This window comes from Anomalospiza imberbis, chromosome 1 (genome assembly GCF_031753505.1).
Source record: "Anomalospiza imberbis isolate Cuckoo-Finch-1a 21T00152 chromosome 1, ASM3175350v1, whole genome shotgun sequence".
Taxonomy (NCBI): domain Eukaryota; kingdom Metazoa; phylum Chordata; class Aves; order Passeriformes; family Viduidae; genus Anomalospiza; species Anomalospiza imberbis.
In genome coordinates this window covers 132,840,205-132,860,462 of record NC_089681.1, presented here as the reverse complement: position 1 = coordinate 132,860,462, position 20,258 = coordinate 132,840,205, and the positions used below count along the sequence as shown (strand labels likewise).

At 34.4% G+C, this 20,258-nt stretch overlaps 1 protein-coding gene across 1 annotated transcript in view; it reads right to left on the bottom strand.

Moving 5' to 3' along the window:
- MALRD1 (MAM and LDL receptor class A domain containing 1) overlaps positions 1-20,258 on the bottom strand; it is a 236,655-nt gene that overhangs the window by 75,315 nt on the left and 141,082 nt on the right. The window contains exons 28-29 of the mRNA XM_068212566.1: positions 18,217-18,397; positions 3,720-3,848 (exon numbers count right to left, since the gene is read on the bottom strand). Of these exons, the coding sequence (XP_068068667.1) occupies positions 3,720-3,848; positions 18,217-18,397 (310 nt within the window). The remainder of the gene's footprint in view (positions 1-3,719; positions 3,849-18,216; positions 18,398-20,258) is intronic.

Sequence of the window (20,258 nt, the reverse complement as noted above, 5' to 3'; positions counted from 1 at the left end):
AAAAATTGTGTGGTACAGATGAATCAAATAGCACCAAAATCTCTTCTGTTGGCTCCAAAACATCTTTTCCTTAGTTATAAAGCAGAGGCAGCTACACAATTGCTGAGTGTGAGTGTGGACAACACCTGTGAGGAGACTTCAGAAAAATGTTACAAACTATTGAACATCACAATCAGCCATGCATTTTAGATACAGGTCTGACTGTGACTGTTCAGAATGGGTTTGAGGATTTAGATTATGTTCCTTTATCTAGAAATATTCTGCAATATTAAAATACAACTATTTATGTATCATTGTCTGGCTATAAAGGATATAGATAAAAATAATAGATTTAATTACCTCCTATTAATCTGTTTTGGTTTTTTTCCCTATTTTCTACTTTGATGCTAAAAGAAAAACTGAGGCCACTCTTTATGAAAATATCATTATCATAAACCTGCTTATGAACAAGGTCTGCACAAACCCTGTAACCCTGTGGACTTTTGTTCCCTGTAAAAAAAAGTGTCATCTTAGTTAAATGCATATGACAAATATCTTAAAAGATGTATAATTTTGATTCAATATAGGTTATTCACTGAATCAAAATCCTGTATGCTAGGGGGAGAATTTGTACTGCAAGGACTGAAGTGCCTCTCCTAAGCACAGATATGCATTGGCAGTGTATTACAAACATCATGTAAACCTAATAAAGGCCTAACTCCAACAATAACCTCAAACACAAGAAGAACAAAGGGAACCCATTATTTAAAAAAAGAAAGTACATTTTCTTGTGCATCTCTAATAAGATCAAAGTCCAAATCCATTTACAATTTACACTAGTCATGATAGAATACCTGACTTCAGGTTTTTTATGCTAATACATTAACAGTGCATTCAGAAGGCAATTATTAATAAATATTTATGAACAGTACTTACTGGTTTGACAAAGTCATGTGACCCATCTGCGCCTGCTGGGTTTTTTTTTATGGGTAAACATGCCCTATTTAGAAGCCAGCAGAAGAAAATTGCTCCATTTATTGGAAAAATTACTTTTATTTCAATAATTCAAGCACTCCTCTAGTTGGTTCATCAACACTGAGGTTTGCTATTAATCAAATCTGTCTGTATAGTTGGCTGCAATTCATGAAAATTGAAACTGCTTTCATGTGTGTTTTTTTCACTTCAGTACTCCCAGCAGCATACTGAAAGAGAATCAAAATTTTGCAAGATTGCCCAACTGGACTGAATGAAACATTGAGTAAGTAATTACCACGAGTTTATTAAAAAAGTCCACCAGCCTATGTGGATGCAGTTCATTTCATACAGGTTCTGTTGTATATCCTGCATACAGGAATTGCTGCTGAGTAGATTATGGTCCATTTACTTCTTTGGAGTTACTATAGTAGAATGTGAAATAAGCTCAGATCTTGAGCTCAGTGCAAAGGAGAAAACTGCAGAAAAATGTGGCCATAACCACTTGTGATGGGACAGGTTAGGCTATGAAGAGGTTTCTCTGTGCCTGTTACACTTTCTTTTCTGATTAAGCAGCTCCTGTTGTCTTTTCATTTAAATAATCAGGTTTCCATATCTAGAAGGCATTATGTGCCCTTTAATGTTGTTTATTCCCATCTATAAGATATATGTTCAGGGAAAAAGTGTGTTTATCTAAATAAAAGGCATAATTTGTTGGGACTAAAATAGAGCAGACAGGGAAATATTATACCTGGGGCTTATCTGAGTATTCTGAATGCCAGATTACTGTATCTCTGCATTACACTTTGGTAGAGACAGCAAGACTAAAGACTGATGAAAATATTTTGGTGTATCTACAGCCTTTCCATCAACAATAAAAATATATTTCAATCTATTTTTTTAAGTGAATATCAGCAATTATTTTTTTTCTCCCCTTGGAAAAGCTTTTCTTCAGTATAGCAAAGACTGAGTTACTTTACTGTGATTCAGGATAATTTTTGGCCTGAAATGTTCCAATCTATTATCTGACAAAGAAAAAAGTTCTTCTAGAAAACACAGAACAACACCCTCCCCCAAGGAAGCTATTATGTTCTCTAACAATATTTAGAGAATAAATTGTCTCCATAGTTTTCTGAATACCTTTACTGAACAGTTCACTTTGGACAGTAATTCAAATTTAGTGTGTATCTGCTAGGTGGGGAAAATGTTACAAGGGTGAGTTTACAGAATATTTTGCTGCACTTACATTTGAAAAATATTCTGCTGTGCTTACTTTTTTGCTGCCTAACTCCTGAAAAAGTACTAAAATTTTATACAAAAAATACAGATTAGCTGTTTAAAATCTATATTGTAGTCTACTTTTAAGAACCTAGAATTTTTAAATTATTATTCAATGTAAATTCATTTCCATGAATATGATTCACAAAGTTCACTGCAACACAAAGTACTGCAAGAGGTAGAGATCAGAAATACTGGCACTATCTTCAGCTGTTATACTTCAGAACTGTTATTTATTTTTAGGAAAGGGAGAAACTCCAAGCAAAATCTCCTATAGTGACATCTTAGCATCTTTTTTAGTAAGTATGTAAGTCTGTGTAAGCCTGGTAAAAACATTATCATGCGCATCATCCAATAAAGGGTCATTACTTTTGTAATCCTGTTCATTTGAGCAGGTAGCAATACCATGCAAGAAAAAAGGACCTTGATTTTCAAAGGATCCCAAAATATTGGCTAATTTCAGTGAAGTACTTTTACTTCCATAAAGGATGAACATTGGATTGATGTGTGGATTCATTTACGTTGTCTAGCAAGTTTACTTTTGAGCATACCTGCATTATGGCAGAATTTGACCCTCCAGATCAAAGATTAACAATTATGGACTACCTAATCTTCCTACTCCAAATATCCAATCCAGACCATAATTGTAAATAAAAAAAAATATGGAGCAGGAACAAAGACACAATGCTTTACTGCTTCTGAGTTTCAGGCCTGAAATGGAAAGCCCATTAACTTGATCCAGTTTTTCAAATGGAGCTGTGTCCTTCCATTTCAATTAGCCTCAGCAAAGAATACCTTCAGACAAATCGTGTCTCAGTATTCATTAGGACTTAGGCAAAGATAAACAGACTCAATTTTTTCCAACTCTTCTGTAATAGAGAGATGACAGTAAAATATTTTCATAGCTCTGAGGTAGAAGCAAGATCAAACAATGAAACTGTACTCACACTATGGAGATCACAAAGGTAAAACTCATTTGAAAGGAAAGACAAGCTTATTTTTAAGTATTCAACTTTTTTATGGCAGAATCATGCCTAAATGTTATTGTACATAAGTTTTGCTTAGTGAGCTTTTGCATTCAACATGGATATTTCCTTTCAACACCTCTTTACATTAATAAATAAGCTTACTTTTTTTTTTTTTTTTTCGCAGAATTAATTTTTATTGTAACTCATTGATTTAATTCCTCAAGTATTTTTTTTTTAATCCTTAAACTGGTTTTGGCCTTGGTGTCAGAGTTTTTTTGAGTATTTAACCTTTGGTTTCAGTTAGTTACACTTTTGCAACTAAACCGCTCTTGAATACTTTTTGCAGCAAATATCTCTGAGGATGTGAAAATATCAGACATTTCAACCCGGGGACAAGGCAACCTGCTTGTGATCATCTTCTGAGTGAATGAATCATCTTTATGAGCTCACCTAAACTATGCTACAGAATTTAAAGCGATAATTTTAACTGAAGATTAGATTAACACACAAAGAGATACTTACTGCAGTCAGCTTCATCTGATAGGTCTTCACAGTCTGGTTTATAGTCGCAGATGAGCTGAGACTCTATGCAATTCTTATTCCCACACACAAAATCAGTGAGGGCAGGACATTCCCTGGGATTCTCTCCAACTGAAACCAACAGGACATTTAAATCAATATTGCAATTAAATCAAAGGATAATCCTCTAAATTTGTTAACTATTATACATCATGGCTTTAGGGTTTTACTGCTTCCAACAGGTGTTATTTGGTCTCACTCTTTTAATGTTGAATTATATATTTCTAGACTGCTGTATTTGCCTTGTCCAAAGCTTCAAAAGTAGGAAGTTTTGGCTGGAAGAAAATTCAATTCACCATCAACATAACTGTTTACCTGGAATATTTGTTGTGGACATTCTATAAAAAAAGGGTTCTGTGAGCTGTTGAAAAGTATACAGGCAAAAGGCTTTATTTTGCTCATAATTATATTTTTTTGAAACTAACATTTTAAACTGAGAAAAATCACTGTTATGCACATTTGAATAATAAATAAACTTTTAGAGCCTTTCTAAGACATTTACCCTTTTTTTGAAGAGTTTAGACAAAGTGCTGTTCTGATTGTGTGAACTGCTGAGAAGTTTCTCTTAGGGTATTTAACATACAAATCTGTTTTACAACAATGAGTGTTCATCTCTGAAGGTGAGTGAAAATGATTTCATAAAATGAGAGTAACTTAGTAGCTTGCACATAAAACATTAGGTTCAAATCCAGAGTAGTGAGATTCAGCTATCCCTGGACTGTAACACTAAAAGGAACATACGTAAGTTATTTTTTAGTTCAGTGCACTAATTTCAACCATCAGTAATTGAAACAGTTCTGATAACCCCAGATGCAACACTTCAAAAGCACTCTAATAACCTTAGATTGCCTTTCAGTCTATAGTTTCAAGTTCTGCAAAAGACATTTAGGAGAATTTATTTTGACTGTGTTCATAGAAATGTGTTTCATTCAATGTTTTTTTTCCTTCAAACATGACTAAAATGTGACATATTGTTAAACACAGTCTGATCAGAACACCAAGATATTTACCTTTGTGCAGGCCCATATTTCCAGAGGAGGAGTTGTTGTTGTCAGGGTATTAATCTCCTCAAATTGTGGTACTTACTGAATTTTAGAGACTGAGGAACTGCATTCTCATTGAAGCAGAATAGGAAAAGAGAACTAAACTTTTTGTTCAGTTTTACCATATACTCAAAGTAATATTAAACAGAGTGACAATACAGCAATAAAATGCAATCCATATATTTAAAATGGATAGTACAAAAAAAGAAGAAAAAAAAAATCACCGCTAACATTGGTTACTTGCAGAACCTCAATACTTAAATTTTCAGCTTTGAAATACAGAAGCCTGTGTGCACTGACCCACCAAAAAAATCTTTCCAACTTGATATCTGTCCCATTATTTTGTCTTTTAAATTTTCACTTTCAGTTTCATCTGATTAGTCACCACAAAAAAACTGTCATGAATGCCTTAAATACATGAAATGCAATGGCTGCTTTTTACAGAAAATCCATGTGGCAGAGAGCCATTAGCAGAGGAACAGATTTCTGAGAAAAAAATTGACTGAGGCATTTGTGATGGTCAAGGCAGTTTTCACACCTCTCCAAAATGACGTGATAAAACCTGATTGAACGTACCACCAAAAATTCATGAGTATGGCTTATCTTATTCTGGAAAGCCACATAATAGTTGAGGTCGGCAGAGACATCTCAAGACCTCTCTAGTCCAACCCACTGCTTCATCCACCTCTAGTACAGCAGGTTGTGAGGGACCATGTCCAGTTGGGTTTTGGATAATATCAATGGACAGAGACTCAACAACCTCTTTGGACAACCACTTGTGTTGGGTGATCCTCACAGTAAAGAGGTTTATTGTGTTCACATTAAATTTGCTGGTTTTTGAGTTTGTGCCCATTGCCTTCTGTCAGTAGGCACTTTTGAGAAGAGTCTAAAATCCTTATCTCCTGCACTTATCCTCCTCTGCACTGGAAATGATGCACTGGAAAATTAAACTACTTCCTTAAGTCATTCAATGGCTTAAATAATTACAGAAATTAGGTAATTGCAGATCCATTAGCATACAGCAATTCTCACGGCATATGAAAGGGTTACATTATCACCATACAGGGGAGTGACTTTTGAAAATCCATGGCTTTGTGACTCATCATATTCCTCATCATTACATAGACAGAGCAATGTTATGTTATATGTTATTCTATCATTTATATTTATCACTCAATTACAGTTGTTATTAAAAAAAAAAAACAAGCAACTTTATAGTACTTTAAACATACCATAAACCAGCATTTAATAATATTATCCTAAAATAAAATATGCGATCCCAACACAGACATAATGAAAAATTTTGTCTCAACAGGTGTGAATGTCATAAACACAAATTTACATATCTATGAATTTTATCCTTTTGGAGTAAGACCTTTTTTATACGTAATTTTTAGGGGTATCAGGTTACATTTATGATAATGATGGTTTTCTGCTACAGTCATTGGCAGAGAGAAATAAAATCCTTTTTTAAATCAACATACTGGCATTAGCATTGCACAGTGTAGCCAAATATTTTCAACTCTATTTGGAATCATGGCATAAAAAATCAACTTTCCATAGTACACTAATTCTGGCCAAAACTCCTACACCAGCTAAGAATTAAATCAAAACAAGAAATACAGTGCAACTTTACAATAAAATGCTACTTCAGGGTCAGCAAACCCAAAGCCAAAGACAAGTTCACATAGAAGACGTAGCTTAGAAGTTTCATTTTTACAAGATAGTCTTCAAATATAATATTAAAGAATCAATTTAATCAGAAAAAAATACACTGAAGATCATATGGGAAAATATGTTAGAAGCCACTTTAAACAAAGAAAAAGGGAGGACATTTAAAATATTATCTTGCCCATTTTAAATTTTTGCTCTCAAAATTATAGTGTTGCCAAAATCTGAGTTTGTATCTATCAGTACTGAATTTGGAGAGCAGTAATCTAACATCACTCCAGAGAGTTTTAGTATAAAGCAAAACAGTATCTCCTAATGAACAGCTTTATTTTTAATCTGATATTTCAGATAAAGTGAGAAATTTTCACTATGTCTTATTTCTTTGTGCATGCTGGTTGTGTTGGGACTGCATTTAAAAATACACAGATTTTCATCTGATAATATTTCTCATCTGTACTTTGATGACCAGTAAGTAGAATGATAACATGCATTGGATGATGGTTGATTGTATATAGCATGTAATATTATATTTTTCCCAATAAGCTAGCTCACAACATTCCATGAAAATCCAGACATACAAAAAAATATTTCTAAGCAGAAAGAAACATGAAAAAATATGGCAAATTCTGTTTTTTGCCTCTTTCGCAAGAAACCTGTAAGGAAAAAAACTCCATCTAATTATGAATACATACTAAACAAATTAAGACAAAGATTATGACAAAGAAGTTATTGGTTGTACTTTGATTATGGTGTTACTCTGAAATTATCTTTGAGCAGCTACAATATAAATGGATGAGTGAACTACAGCAAGCAAAATAATGACCTGATGCCGTGTATGGAAATGTCAGAGGTGTAAAGAGTGAAATATCCACAAATGTGGATTTTTCACAGAATGGGAATGAGAGGAATTACAGGGAGTTGAAATGTTTTTGATACGTACTAATCTCATTTCTGAATATGCTATGAAAAATTTGCAGAGAGCAACGATGTCCAAAACAAAAAGAAAACATTTCATTGTAATTTAAGAAAACTGTTGACCAGAGAGTATCCTGGACTAAATGAAAAAGCCATAAATGTTGTCTTTTGACCTGACCTTCTTCCAAATCTTTGGTTTAACCCCTAAACTGAACAATTAAAAGTTTATTCAGCTCTAGACATAATTTTACATAATAAAAAACTTCCTTACAGGTATGGAGTGTTGGTCTACAGGCATAGCATGAGTGACAGAGGAACGGATCAGAGCTACAAAAACAGGTGGCAGGGAGTGGGAACGGTTTGGTTTTGGTTTTTTAATGAGAACAGAAGCTCCAATTAAATGTACTAATTTCCAACACGCTTGGATGTTTCTTGGACTAATTGCTTTTGTTTTGCATTATGTTTTGATCTTTCTTCTCCAGTTGCTCAGTCCAAAAATCTGTGGGATCTGAATACTATATAAGATATGTTCTACGTCAAAAGACCACAATCCATTCCTCTCCCAGAAAAAAACCCCTTTATAGGCAGCAAAAAAAATCATCCCAAACCAAAATAAAATAATATAAAATACAAAAAAGCACAAGCACAGATAAGAATTGAATAGCTTGTGGTAATAACCAACATTTAGAGCAGCATAGAAATAACTAGATTAACAAGAATCAATGGAGCAATTAAACCAGTTATTTTCTCATAGTTCAGTGTTATCTGGGAGCAGCACATATACCCTCATAAATCACTTTTTCCCCTTACATTAAATACTTGGTGATTAGATTTTTATTAATTAAAAAAAAAACCCAAAAAAACAAACAAACAAAAAAAAACCCCAAAGAAAACCAACAACAAAACCAGTCTATTGTTATGGTATGGAAAAAATAAATGTTTTTATTGTGCCCATTTATTTGGTTTTCCCCTCAGAATTGCAGCCTTTTCAAAAAGCCAGGACACCACAAGAAACTAACACAAGACATATTTTAGATGTAGCTAATGACTGGATATTATGCAAATCCCTTCACCAAAAGAAATGGCAGTAATTGAAAAGGAAAAAACACATACAGGATATCGCTTTTCAGTTAAGTACAATTTTGTATTGATGCAGTAAAGAGCCATATAATCTTCTAAGTAGTTTTTAAGAGGCCAATAGAGCTGGCTTGGCTTCTGGATCACTAAACCCTACAAAATAAGCATATCAATGATGGTTGCCAAAGAATTTGCATTTACATACACTTGCTTTCCTTTCTACATATTTTGTTCTGGATAATGCAATTCTCAGAACACCAGCAAAGATCTTCCCTGGTAGGGATACCTGTGTGTGTTTGTATAGACACAGAAAGCACAAAAGTGCACATCATGCATTCCAAAAATAAATTGTGACTCTGTTGTGGATACAGCACAAGCTGGCAGCTGCCTTTATTTTATACCCATCTCCAGTATGTGTTATCTATAGAAGACTAACCCATACAATGGACACAGAATTTATAGACGTGACAAGATTCATTTGGAGATAGCTGATAAATAAAGCATTATTAACTGAGCCTTTTTTTTTTCCAATTACCAGGAAAGGCCTGACTGGGAAAGAACTCACAAAACCATTCTTTCTTTTAAGTTTGCAACTACAGGACAGCAACAGGTCAGTGACTATTTCTCTGACTTTCTGAGTACAAGAGCTTACTTGTACCAATGTTTTGTAAAATGTAAGCATTCCTGTGATATCCATTACATCTAAAATCACAGAAAGAACCAGAGAGGTGGTGTATCAGTACTATACACTATAGTATGGTGGCTATAGATCTTTATTGTTTGAAACAAAATGGATAAGGCAAAAAACATTTAATAGATAGCACTAAATATCACAGATTTGGTGACACAGAGTAAATGTTTAAAAGACTTAACATGAAATAAGTGATTGATCACACAGGATGAGATGTTCTAGTATTACAACACTAAAGACATAGGTTGTAGGAGATCGTGTTTGGCCAGTGCTTTGTGCTTTTGAAAGGCATAGGGTGAATTCCAAATTATTATGGTTCCTAAAGGCAGCAGTGAATAATGCCTTGAGCTGTTTTGGAAAGCAGGGTGTACCTCAAGCTCAAGTGCACTGAGCTGCTGTTTAGCAAGAGTCTCATTTCTGCTCTCCAAGAGAAACACATGCACTCATTCAACAGTACTACACCACCATGTCAGCAGTATGAAATGAAACATAACATACAATGCATATTCAATTGAAATTAGACTTTTCTCCCAGTATTTGTCTTTTTAGAAGTTATAGTCCTTCCTGAATAGAAATATTTTTAAATTTAAGTTGAAAATTCACCTCTTTCTAATTTTGTTGTTTAAATTGTATTGTTTAGTGGAAGAACTTAAACCACTTCTCTCTTTCACAACACTTGAGATATAGGAATAATCAAACATCTTGTTGAAAATATTATTCAATTAAAGGAAATTTAATTTGCGAGTTTCACCCTTTGTTTAAAGTGGAATTTATGAAATTCACAGTCCCAGAAGGTTTCATTATTCAACTGTAGTCTGAGATTCAGAAATTATGAAACACAATTTTCATCAAGTTTTTTCATTTGCTTACCTCAGTTGCTCAGTACTCTTTATGCATGACTTTTTATGGAATATTAAAATTGTATTAGCAAACTCCTCAGTAATGCTTCTCTTCATGGATGACCTTGTAAATCCATTGCAAGGAAAGCTAGATGAAAAGTTTCTGCTCAAGCAAGCTACATGTAATTTCAAATAAGGTTCTTTTATAAATTTGAAACCATAGAAAATTCTCCTCATGGAATAGACCACTCAAAAGGCCAGATTTAATTCAAAGATATGTTTTCACTCCAACATAAACAGTAGATCTAACAAATTATATCGACTCTTAGGAGAGACTCTGACCTGTAGACACAAAATTCGGCCAAAGGACTTCCCAAAGCTGTTAAATGCAAGCAGTACTGTGCCTAAGGCCCCCACTAACCAGGAAGAATAAAAAAAAATTATTCACAGTTCTGGAAATGCAGAGCTGCCTCTGGCTCAAGCAATATTAAAGATAAGAAAATTCTCTTTAACTTCTAGTACTGATATCATGGAGTATATAAATCCACAGGACACAAGGACAGAAGCTTTTATATTGGATAAAGACTGAAAGACCAGCTTTGGCATACAGTGTATCAGCAGGATAAAGATCTCATACTCATGGTACTCTTATATAGGGATCTACCATACTTTGCTTAATAACAAAGGACACACAAGGGAGAAGCACTGAGGACTGAGCAATGAGGGTCTGGTTGCTTTAGGCTTTATCTCTTTGAAATCTGCAAGTGGTAAAAGAAAGGGAGAAGTGGAAGTAAGACAAATATCATGAGATGCTTTTGCAGAAAATCCTATTTCCCAGGAATTATGAACATGTTCAACCAGATAAAAGTATCTCCTGAAACAATTTGACATGAGAACTCTACTTCTTGGTCCTCCCTGTCTGTCTTATATCCTAATTCCAGTGTAGAGTTACATTGTACCTCTGAAAGTTCAGATGAATAGATTATTATTAGAGCTCTTCAATCATATCTACACCAAAAGTGACTGTCAAATTATTGCTTCCACTGTGATGCAGAAGCTATCAAAATGACTCAATCACAGCACTTTCCAGTTATCACAGATATCTTAAAAGCATTTATTATGAATATTTTATTTTTTTAACATGGACTTGTCCTAATGTGGCCCACAGGGGCTGTTGTGACAGACCAATGGAGTAGAGCTCATAGTGCAAGCTGCAATTATCTGCAACAAGGAGACACTTCCTCAGCTGAGTGCTCCCGCTATCTCTGCAGCATTGCCATTAGATGTGAAATTCATCTTGGGTGTCACCTTGGGAGGTGTATGATGGGTTCCATGCAGTTTGGCTGTACTGGAAGGGTGTCTGCTTTCTAGAGTCATTTTACATGAAAATGAACTCAGGCTGGGACAGGGGTCATTATTCTAGTACCACCATTATAGACAAAGATTTTAAGTTTAAAAAAGTATAGAAACTTCATTCAACTCTACCATGTATATTTTAGCAGCCATAAAAAAACCTTCTTTCTGTCCCATTTGAAATAGGTGGAGTCAAAAATCTATCACTGGATATGAAAAGTAAGTAATATGTGAAGTAAATGTCAAAATGATGGGATTTTAATTTTAGGCTGAAAGTCCTAGTTTACAGCCATGTGCTAGCAAACCAAATTATCTTTAGAGTCAGCAACTGTTCTTCAGAAGTTTCCCGTGAGATAAACAGAAAACTATAACGCCACTGGGGTCTCTTAATGAAAAATGAGGTAAAAGTTATTTCTTGTTTCTCATATTCAAAATCTGTGGCATTCCTAATACATCTCTGAGAGCTGCAAAAAGATGGTGAACAAACCTTTTGGTTAAGCTCATGTATTTTTTACATAAGTGCAAACAGAAATCCTAGTTTACAGATATGTCAATGACTTCTGAACAATGCAGTAAAACTGAGACAATTCTGTGGTTTTCAAGCTGGTGCCATATTTCACTTTTTCCCATTTTTTTTTCCAAACAAGGTTGTCAAATGTATATCTTTCCCCAAATCTAGACTATAAAAATTAATTTTGCAAAAATTAATTTATATTTTTCAATCATTTCTAGAAAGTCTTAATATTCAATGTCGTTTAAGCAGTTCTGCATAATAGGAATTATGCAGGAATTCACGTCTTCTCCCAGTGTAACTGGCAGCCCTGGAAAGCTGGGTTGAGGGAATTTCCTCATCTGTCCTTAGCACACTGCCTTCCTCACTGAGTCCTTCCTACAAGGGCATATAGAAGGGATATCCTCTGAAAGGCATCTGTGGCTGATCTTCACATTGCCAAAAGGGAGATTTTTTTCTTGTCTAGAACCAAATTGTGCATATCTGTACCCTCTGCTGAGTGTAATGAGATCTGAGTTCACAAAAATTTTCCCTCAAGTGATAAAGTACGTTCATGTTAATGTATGTTACACTAAGCCAAATTAAGTTAAAGATACCAAAATTTCTAGACTCTTCAAAATGAACTTTCTTTCTCTGTAATGAAGAAGATTCAATATATTGCAGAAAATTTTAATTTGATAGCGCACAGAGAAATCAGAGAATAATTTCCTTATAAAGGTAAAATCCAAATATTAGACTAACAAAAACTTCAGCATTGATTTCAGCACATTTACTGAGAAGCTTTGGCCAGGTCATGTGATTCCAGTGCTCCATGTCAGAATACCCTGACATTGACCTATTTATAAAAACAAGAGAAAGACATCATGAATCATTAAAATATCTGAAGGGAGAAAAAAAGAAAATTAAAAAAACTGGGCATACATTCTTTCTGAACATCAGTGAATATCCTTAGTGACTAATTTAGGTCTGGCAGCTTTCTCTGTCTGAATTCCCTTCCCTCTCACTTCAGGGCCAGATTTGTACTGAATACTTCTATTATCAGAGTTTGAACTTTTCTCAAGTATTTAAGAAGAAGGAACTAAATTCTCCACTAAACATAAAGGTTTGCATGATACATAACTGAGGGTTCAAAGGAAACACTGGCTTGTTTTAAAACCAAAAAAACTGGCCTACATACACAAACACTAGGATGTTTTAGTTATTGTCTCTCTGATCTGCAAAGCTAGGATGGAATTCTAATAAGAAAGTATTTTTCTACTGTGACTTTCAAAGCTTCTTGTTTATGAGAGCATGGAAGTAAAGTCGTTCAAAGGATTTCAGTACTTCACCTATGTTCTTTGCCATAAACAGTAGGTGAGAAGGAATACAAATATGTGAGGAGGAATACAAATATATGAGGAGAGGGAAAGAAAAGGTTTGCCACCAGGAAAGCAAGCATTATTACATTTTAAGGAAAATTTCTGTTCAGCTCAATTTCCTATTAATGGATTGTGGAATTTTTACTTTTCTTTCTTTTAAAAACTAAATATAATTGTAACATTAGAAGAAAAGGTTATGGAGTCTGATTCCAAACTGACAAAGATCACTGGAGCTGTAATGTTTCTGTCTTATTCCTGGATTTCTATGGCACTGAATTCCCAGACTGAAAAATTATATAAATCAACTAAATAGCAAAATGTTCTAGAAATTTCTGTCAATTTTTAATTCAGAGTTATGATTCTCTTATTTTCATTTATATTCCCTTGTTGGTTTTTCAGGTGGTGCCCCAGGATGCCAAAACCAGTATGTATGATGTGGCTGAGCCATGTGCATGTCCATGCTTATACTCACTGCTGTGTAGCTGAGAGTACAAAATCCTTTTTCTTTACGTTACAGATGTACAAAAATCTGACTTCTGGTAACAGCATGCCTGAGAAATTGTGCTCTTGATTCACTATTATTTGACAGTGAGCCATCAGCTGGCAAAGCAGATCAATAATGCTTGAAGTGCTCCTTAATGATAGCAGACCACATTATCATAAGTGTAAAAAAAAAAAATTTATCATTAGGGATTATTCTGCATGACCATCATGGATATTTTATCTTTTTATTAAGGCAAAAATGGAGACATTTTGTTTCCAGTCTGCAAATAACCTCACTGCCAAAATTAATTGTCAATTATTAAAAAGCACATGAAATGATGACAGTAAACTCCATTCAAGTCACACAGTGTCAATAAAGTTGTATAAAGAATTATTGTACAAGTGAGTGAAAAAAAAATATCAGTACATCAGCTAATTTAAGAACAACCTTTTTCTAGCTGTGATGTAATTTCACTATTTTTCATATTTTTAAATTTAACCTGTAAAATAAAATGTATCAGATTTGGAATTTAACCTATTTTTGTTATCAGGAAAATCTTACTCTCTCAAAACCAACTCTTTTATATCTTTGTTTCATTCTACTTTTGACAATATATCCTAGAGCTCATATTTCCAATAAACCCACAGTTTCTTCTTGTCCTTCACTTCCATAGAAACTAGTGAGACCTGATAAAAATGAGCCTTGAAGGAAAGGGCCTCAGAAGCTCAGATCATAGTAGAGTCATTTATAGTATTCTACTGATAAAGAAGCTGTTGAAAAATTAATTTTTAAAAGGAAAATAGTAAAAAGATTCTCTGTAATCAGTTGAAAATCCTCATATAAAATGAGCTATATAAATCACAGCTATGTAAATGAAGAGCAAAGAATCCACCTCAGTGCTGATACTCTTATGATGTATACAGCTTATAAAACACTGCACAGAAGCAAGCTGAAGGAAAATATATGTAAAATAAAATAAGTATTTAGATATTTTAAACAATGGTATAACCATTGAATATTACCATACTGTAGAACACAGATGCAATATTCACATGTAAAATATCACATGGGCTTTCTCTCTTTTCCCTTTTTGCTCTCTCAACTGGAGTACATAATTTCTGCAAAGAGGCAATTATTTTATTGTGCTGACTGTAAACCATGTTCCAGGAATACCCTTCAGTGACTTCCAAAAGGACAGTCTGTGAGGAGTAGGCTATCCCAAAATATTTGAAAGCTCCAGAATTGCCTTTACATTAGTTTTCACCACTAAATGCTGTCTGCTGAGAAGCAGCTAAATATGAGATTCTTTTTTTTCCATGCAATTTAAGGCATTCTCATTTCAACTCCATTCTGTCTATTTTAAACCTGTTTTCAAGTCCTAATTATTTTCAACCTCCTAGTTTTTTCTGTGCATGCTATATTCCACTGTTTATATAATTAACACATCCAGAATACCCATAATATGTAAGATTTCAGTTTAACAAAGTAACACCAAGTAGGAAATAGAAATGTGACTTCATCTGCCCTAGAGGACCCTTGTCATATGTGTAGCCCAGCAATCCTACAGCTACAAACACAGAACTGTAAATGCTGTAAATCAAGTAATTCTGTTAATCAGAAACCCCTGTTTCCCATCTCCTTTGTGTGCTGCTCTTCTTTTTGAGATTGGCCACAGTAAGATTGTGTTTGTTGACTTTTAGCTTTGTTATGACAGGCACAATAAAACTGTGAACTCTGTGCTGCAGAAAGTACAATCTGTACATGACATGCTTTCTCTATCCTGAATGCCCCAGGCTTGGGTCAGGTGGGAAATGTTATTTTTGAGAAACTGGCAAAATGCATTTTGCTTGTTTGTTCTACAAAGGTAAAGAATCAATAACAACAAGAATGAGAAAGGTCAGACCAGGCTCCTTCGTGTCATCATGCCAACAGGAAGGCCAGCATACCAAAAGTCTTGAGAAAATTAAGCAAGCAGGTATCAGCTTGTGGGAGTAGAAGGCAAAAAATCATAGGCAGAGTGCAGAGCTGATGTGAAAAGCACTAAATTCTTCCCTTTTAACATTGGTTTGAGGCTGAGTGTCCTCATACAGATAAGAAAATCAGAGGGCAGAGGTGGGGTGAGGTGTGGTGGGCTATGGGTTGTTTTTTTTAAGCTTTGTTTGTTTGTTTTGCTTATTTTACAAACATGCATGTTCACAGATGCACACAGATACAGCTGAAAAGCAAACAAATGATAGGCGTCTGATCCTGCTGGAAAGCAAAGGCATAAACTTAAACACATTCCCACAGGATGCATACTCCTAAACTTTAATGATAACCCTGCTGTTCTTAGCACACACTACCAGAGATACTGTAAGGAAATTATTTCTGAGTGTATAAAGACTGTACCGTATTAGAGTGCAAAAGCAAGGACCATGCAAGTTACACTCTATAAAGGATCAGTATCTTGGGTCTCCATCTTTCTTAAATAAATATTGTAAAAATTTGTATTGCAAATTAAGCCTTAATTGTACATATCAAACTTCTATGAGAAAAGCCTCCCCTGAATCATCTGTCTTGATAAACAATAATTTTCTGCAAAATACACAGGACTATGACTGTGCTGAAGCTGTATGGGAAAGCAGTTGGAGCACTTGGTGCAAATGCTTTCCCAGCAGAGCTTCTTCCTGAAGCAGTGCTGTAAAACAAATAGTTGCTATAAAGTAATAAACCAAGTTACTTCCTGAACTGTTTCACTGCAAAGATATTTTAATGCAAGACTTGTTATAAAACACTGTTAACATTCAGATTTGTAGGGTCATAGACTAAAACAAATGTAAATTTCAGCAATCTTAACATTTTAAGAGATTGAGGATCCTTCATCTGACAGCTTTCCAAATCCTTATTGATACAATTTCCTTCCTTGTGATGACAACTCTGGAATATTTCCAGTTATGATTTTATGATGTAATTTTTCAGGTTGTTATATAATATGTGGACTTAAGAGTAAGAAGAAATATTTTTTACACTATATTAAGATATGTTGATACCATCTTTATGAACTTAACAGAGATGTTACTTCTTCCTTAAGAAAATAAACTACTATTTTCATTTGCTGAATATTTTCATGACTCTGACCGTGAAATGAAGTGTCTAATTTGTTGTAGCTTCAAAATTGAACAGAATCCCAGAAATGTGGTTTAACTAGACCCCACTGGTATGAATTAATACATGTGAACACCACTGGCAACAAATGGCAAGAGAGACCAGCATCTACTTTGTTATTCAAGATGATAGATATTGACTTACCATCTCCTACCAGGGCATCCTTACCTATCTACCTTTGTTTTTTGGAGAACAATCACAGGCACAGCAATAAGGACAGTGAAACACTTCAAAAAATGACAAGGGGCTCAGTAATGCTCATATGTTTCATAGAGCTTTTGAGTACATCTGCCTTAGAGTTTATTATTAAAGTGCAATTCTGAAGAAGGTTCCAGATTGTATCACATTTCCATTCTTTGAATTATACAACAATTTCTGATTGCAAACCCTTCATTTTTCAGATGAAACTAGATCAAATGGTGTTCTTCAGAAGTTAATTTTTTATACTTCAGTTGATGATGGGCATCCAGTCTATGGCAGGAGATTAAAGCTTGCTCAAACAACTACCACAAAACGTATACAGTGTTGGTATGTGGCATCCACACCTCATTTAACATAATCATTTAAGTTGTGTCACACTGTTTCCTACAAGATATAAAGACCACACACTTTCCTGAGAGAAGCAATGATCTACCTACTCAGTATTTATCTTTTTGGGTTTAGGGGTTTCTTTTGTTACTATTTGTTTGGTGGTTTGTTGGGGTTTTATTGGTGGGCATTTTTTTTGGTGGTTTTTTTTTTTGGTTTTTTTTTTTTTTTTTTTTTTTTTTTTGGTTGGTGTTGTTGCTGTTGCTTTTGTTGTTTTTAATAAGGGCAAACTTTGTTCTTATCTTAGCCTATGTCCACAGAGATATTAATTAAATAGAGTATTCTGTGAAGGAGTCAAAAGTTCTATTTTGCTGACCTTAACACTTCAACTGAACTGGGAAAAAGAATATTGATAAAGGTTCGTTTGTAGTCTCCACTTATTTTTATGGCAGGAGACTTTATAGTAAAACACAGAGACCAAATGTTTCATATATTACAATCTGTCACAATTTATATGAAATTGTTACATCACAGACTCAATAACTTACCAATGGATTAAAGAAGGAAAGTTCTTACTCAAAGCAAAATAAATAAAGAAAACAAAACCTTAGTAATTTCTTGGGTTTATCTGCCATAATTTAGTATGAGAACACCACACAAATGTATGTGCAGAAAAGAGTCAAGAGTAGAAACAATTTATTCATAACTGATTTTATGAGCAGTGAAATTATGATGATAACAGTAAAATTATGATGTATTTTAGAATGAACAAGAACTTCCTACATCTCATGTAATACCCCTCTGGAAAGTTTCCTCTTGAACTTACTTGTGGTGCAGTTGTGGAACTCTATGTCATCTATCGCTGCTCCTCCTCCCAGATCTCTGGTACGAATGCCTTCAAAGATAATTTCAAAATTCCTTAGCTTCCCCAAGTGTAACTTGACTTTGTTCCACTCGTCACCAGGAGTTCCCGATTCACTCCATATTTTCACAATCCCATCATCAGTCTAAAATGTGAATAAATTATATATAGTAAGATACATGCAAATATGGATTATCAAACACAAGGTTTGGGGAAAAAACCCAAACCAAACAAAACAAAAAGAAGACTTGAAGATGCCCATGCAGTTGTGTCGAGAATCAGCAAACAGATTCTTTGCTAGGATAATAGGAAAGGTAGTGAAATTAGATGAGTGCAGTGCAAATAACAACCATCAATAGCAGATAAAATCTCAGTAGAGAAATTACTTTGTGTGTGATTGAACTGCAAGCCCATCCATTTTCTTAGGGTTGTACTTAACTTTATACAAGCTGCTCTTTGTTTTTAGGATATATTACTGGATGCAAGGCTACTCTACCATTTTAAATTGTATCCATCTATCTTTAAGAAGTTGTGACAATGGTGATAAAGAAGAGGAAAAACTAACAAATATGGGATAACCATAGATTTAGTATAGCTTATTTGAAGGTAAATAAGAATACTCTGACTCACAAGTATACTAATATATTTTAAAGCTTTTCTTTAGAACTCTTATCGTTCTACTTATCTGGCAAGTCAGCAGCAAACATGCTTAATTTTATAATAGTAGTGTTAGAATGCAGATGCACCGATTTTCATTGCTGTGAATGGATGATACATATATACGATGACATCAAAAGGAAAAAAATTGCATAAGTTTTGCATATGTCTAAATCTACTTTTCTTTGTGACTGTCTAACTAACAATCCAAACTGTAAATATGATTTTTTTTCTACTCTTTTCTTAGCAAAAGCCATTAGTACTCCAGCTGGGGTTAAGAAAAACACTGTGAGATGCATCAAGCAGCTAAATATAATGCATAACAAAGGTTCTGAGACTGTAGTACATGAACAAGCAAAATCTAAGGAAAATAGAGACAGCAGTAAAATAGACAGGGAAGAAAATTAATTATATTTCTTTATCCATGGTGAACCTGTTAGATCAGATTTATGTTAATGTCTTATGCATATTTATGATGAGAAAATGAATCTTGGTGCTTTAGATATTGTATTCTGAATAAGAAAGTGCAGACAAGCATGCACACAAATATTACATTAGTTTGTGAATCAGGGAACTCACAGAATTGTTGATATCTTTTAGAAGGAGGTCCTCTGACCTAACAAAGCATAGAGACACTTGAAGTGTGGCTTGGCAAGGGTGTTCTGGAAAATCATAATTAACAGTAGAGGAACTTTTGAAAATGATGGCAACTTTACTTTAAAATACTAAGCAGCAAAGAAAAAAACAGGAATGAATTTCCATAACTTAATGTAAAGTCACAGATATCCAGCTGAATAACTCTATTTCTGCACATAACTAACAATGTTAGACCAGTGGTGATAGCAGCCTTTTCTAAGTCATGATACCTGAGCACACAAGCACTTACAGATGCAAGTTTAGGCATTGCTTCATCAGTTATGTCTCATTTGTTTAAAGCCAATGACACAGTCCATTAAAGTGAAAATAATATAACAGGACCTTAGTAGTGTTTTGCACCACTAATTCTGGAGTTGATGACAATTGGTAATGATGTTCTTAATGAATTTCTCCCAGTAAGACTCCTAACTCTATGTGCCATCACATCAGCAGTCCATTCTTCTAACAGAGTCATAGCACCATAGATCATCTCAAGTTGAAGGGGACCCACGATGATTTTCAAATCCAGCTCCTTGCTTCTTGCAGAAGTACTTAAAACTAAACTATGACCAAGATCATAATCCAGATGCTCCTTGAACTCAGACATACTTCTTGCTGTCATCACCACCCTGGGAAGCCTGTTCCAGGAACTGACCACCCTCCTTGTGAAGAAGCCCCTTTTGGGCCTATAATCAGTGCAATTAAGGGGGACT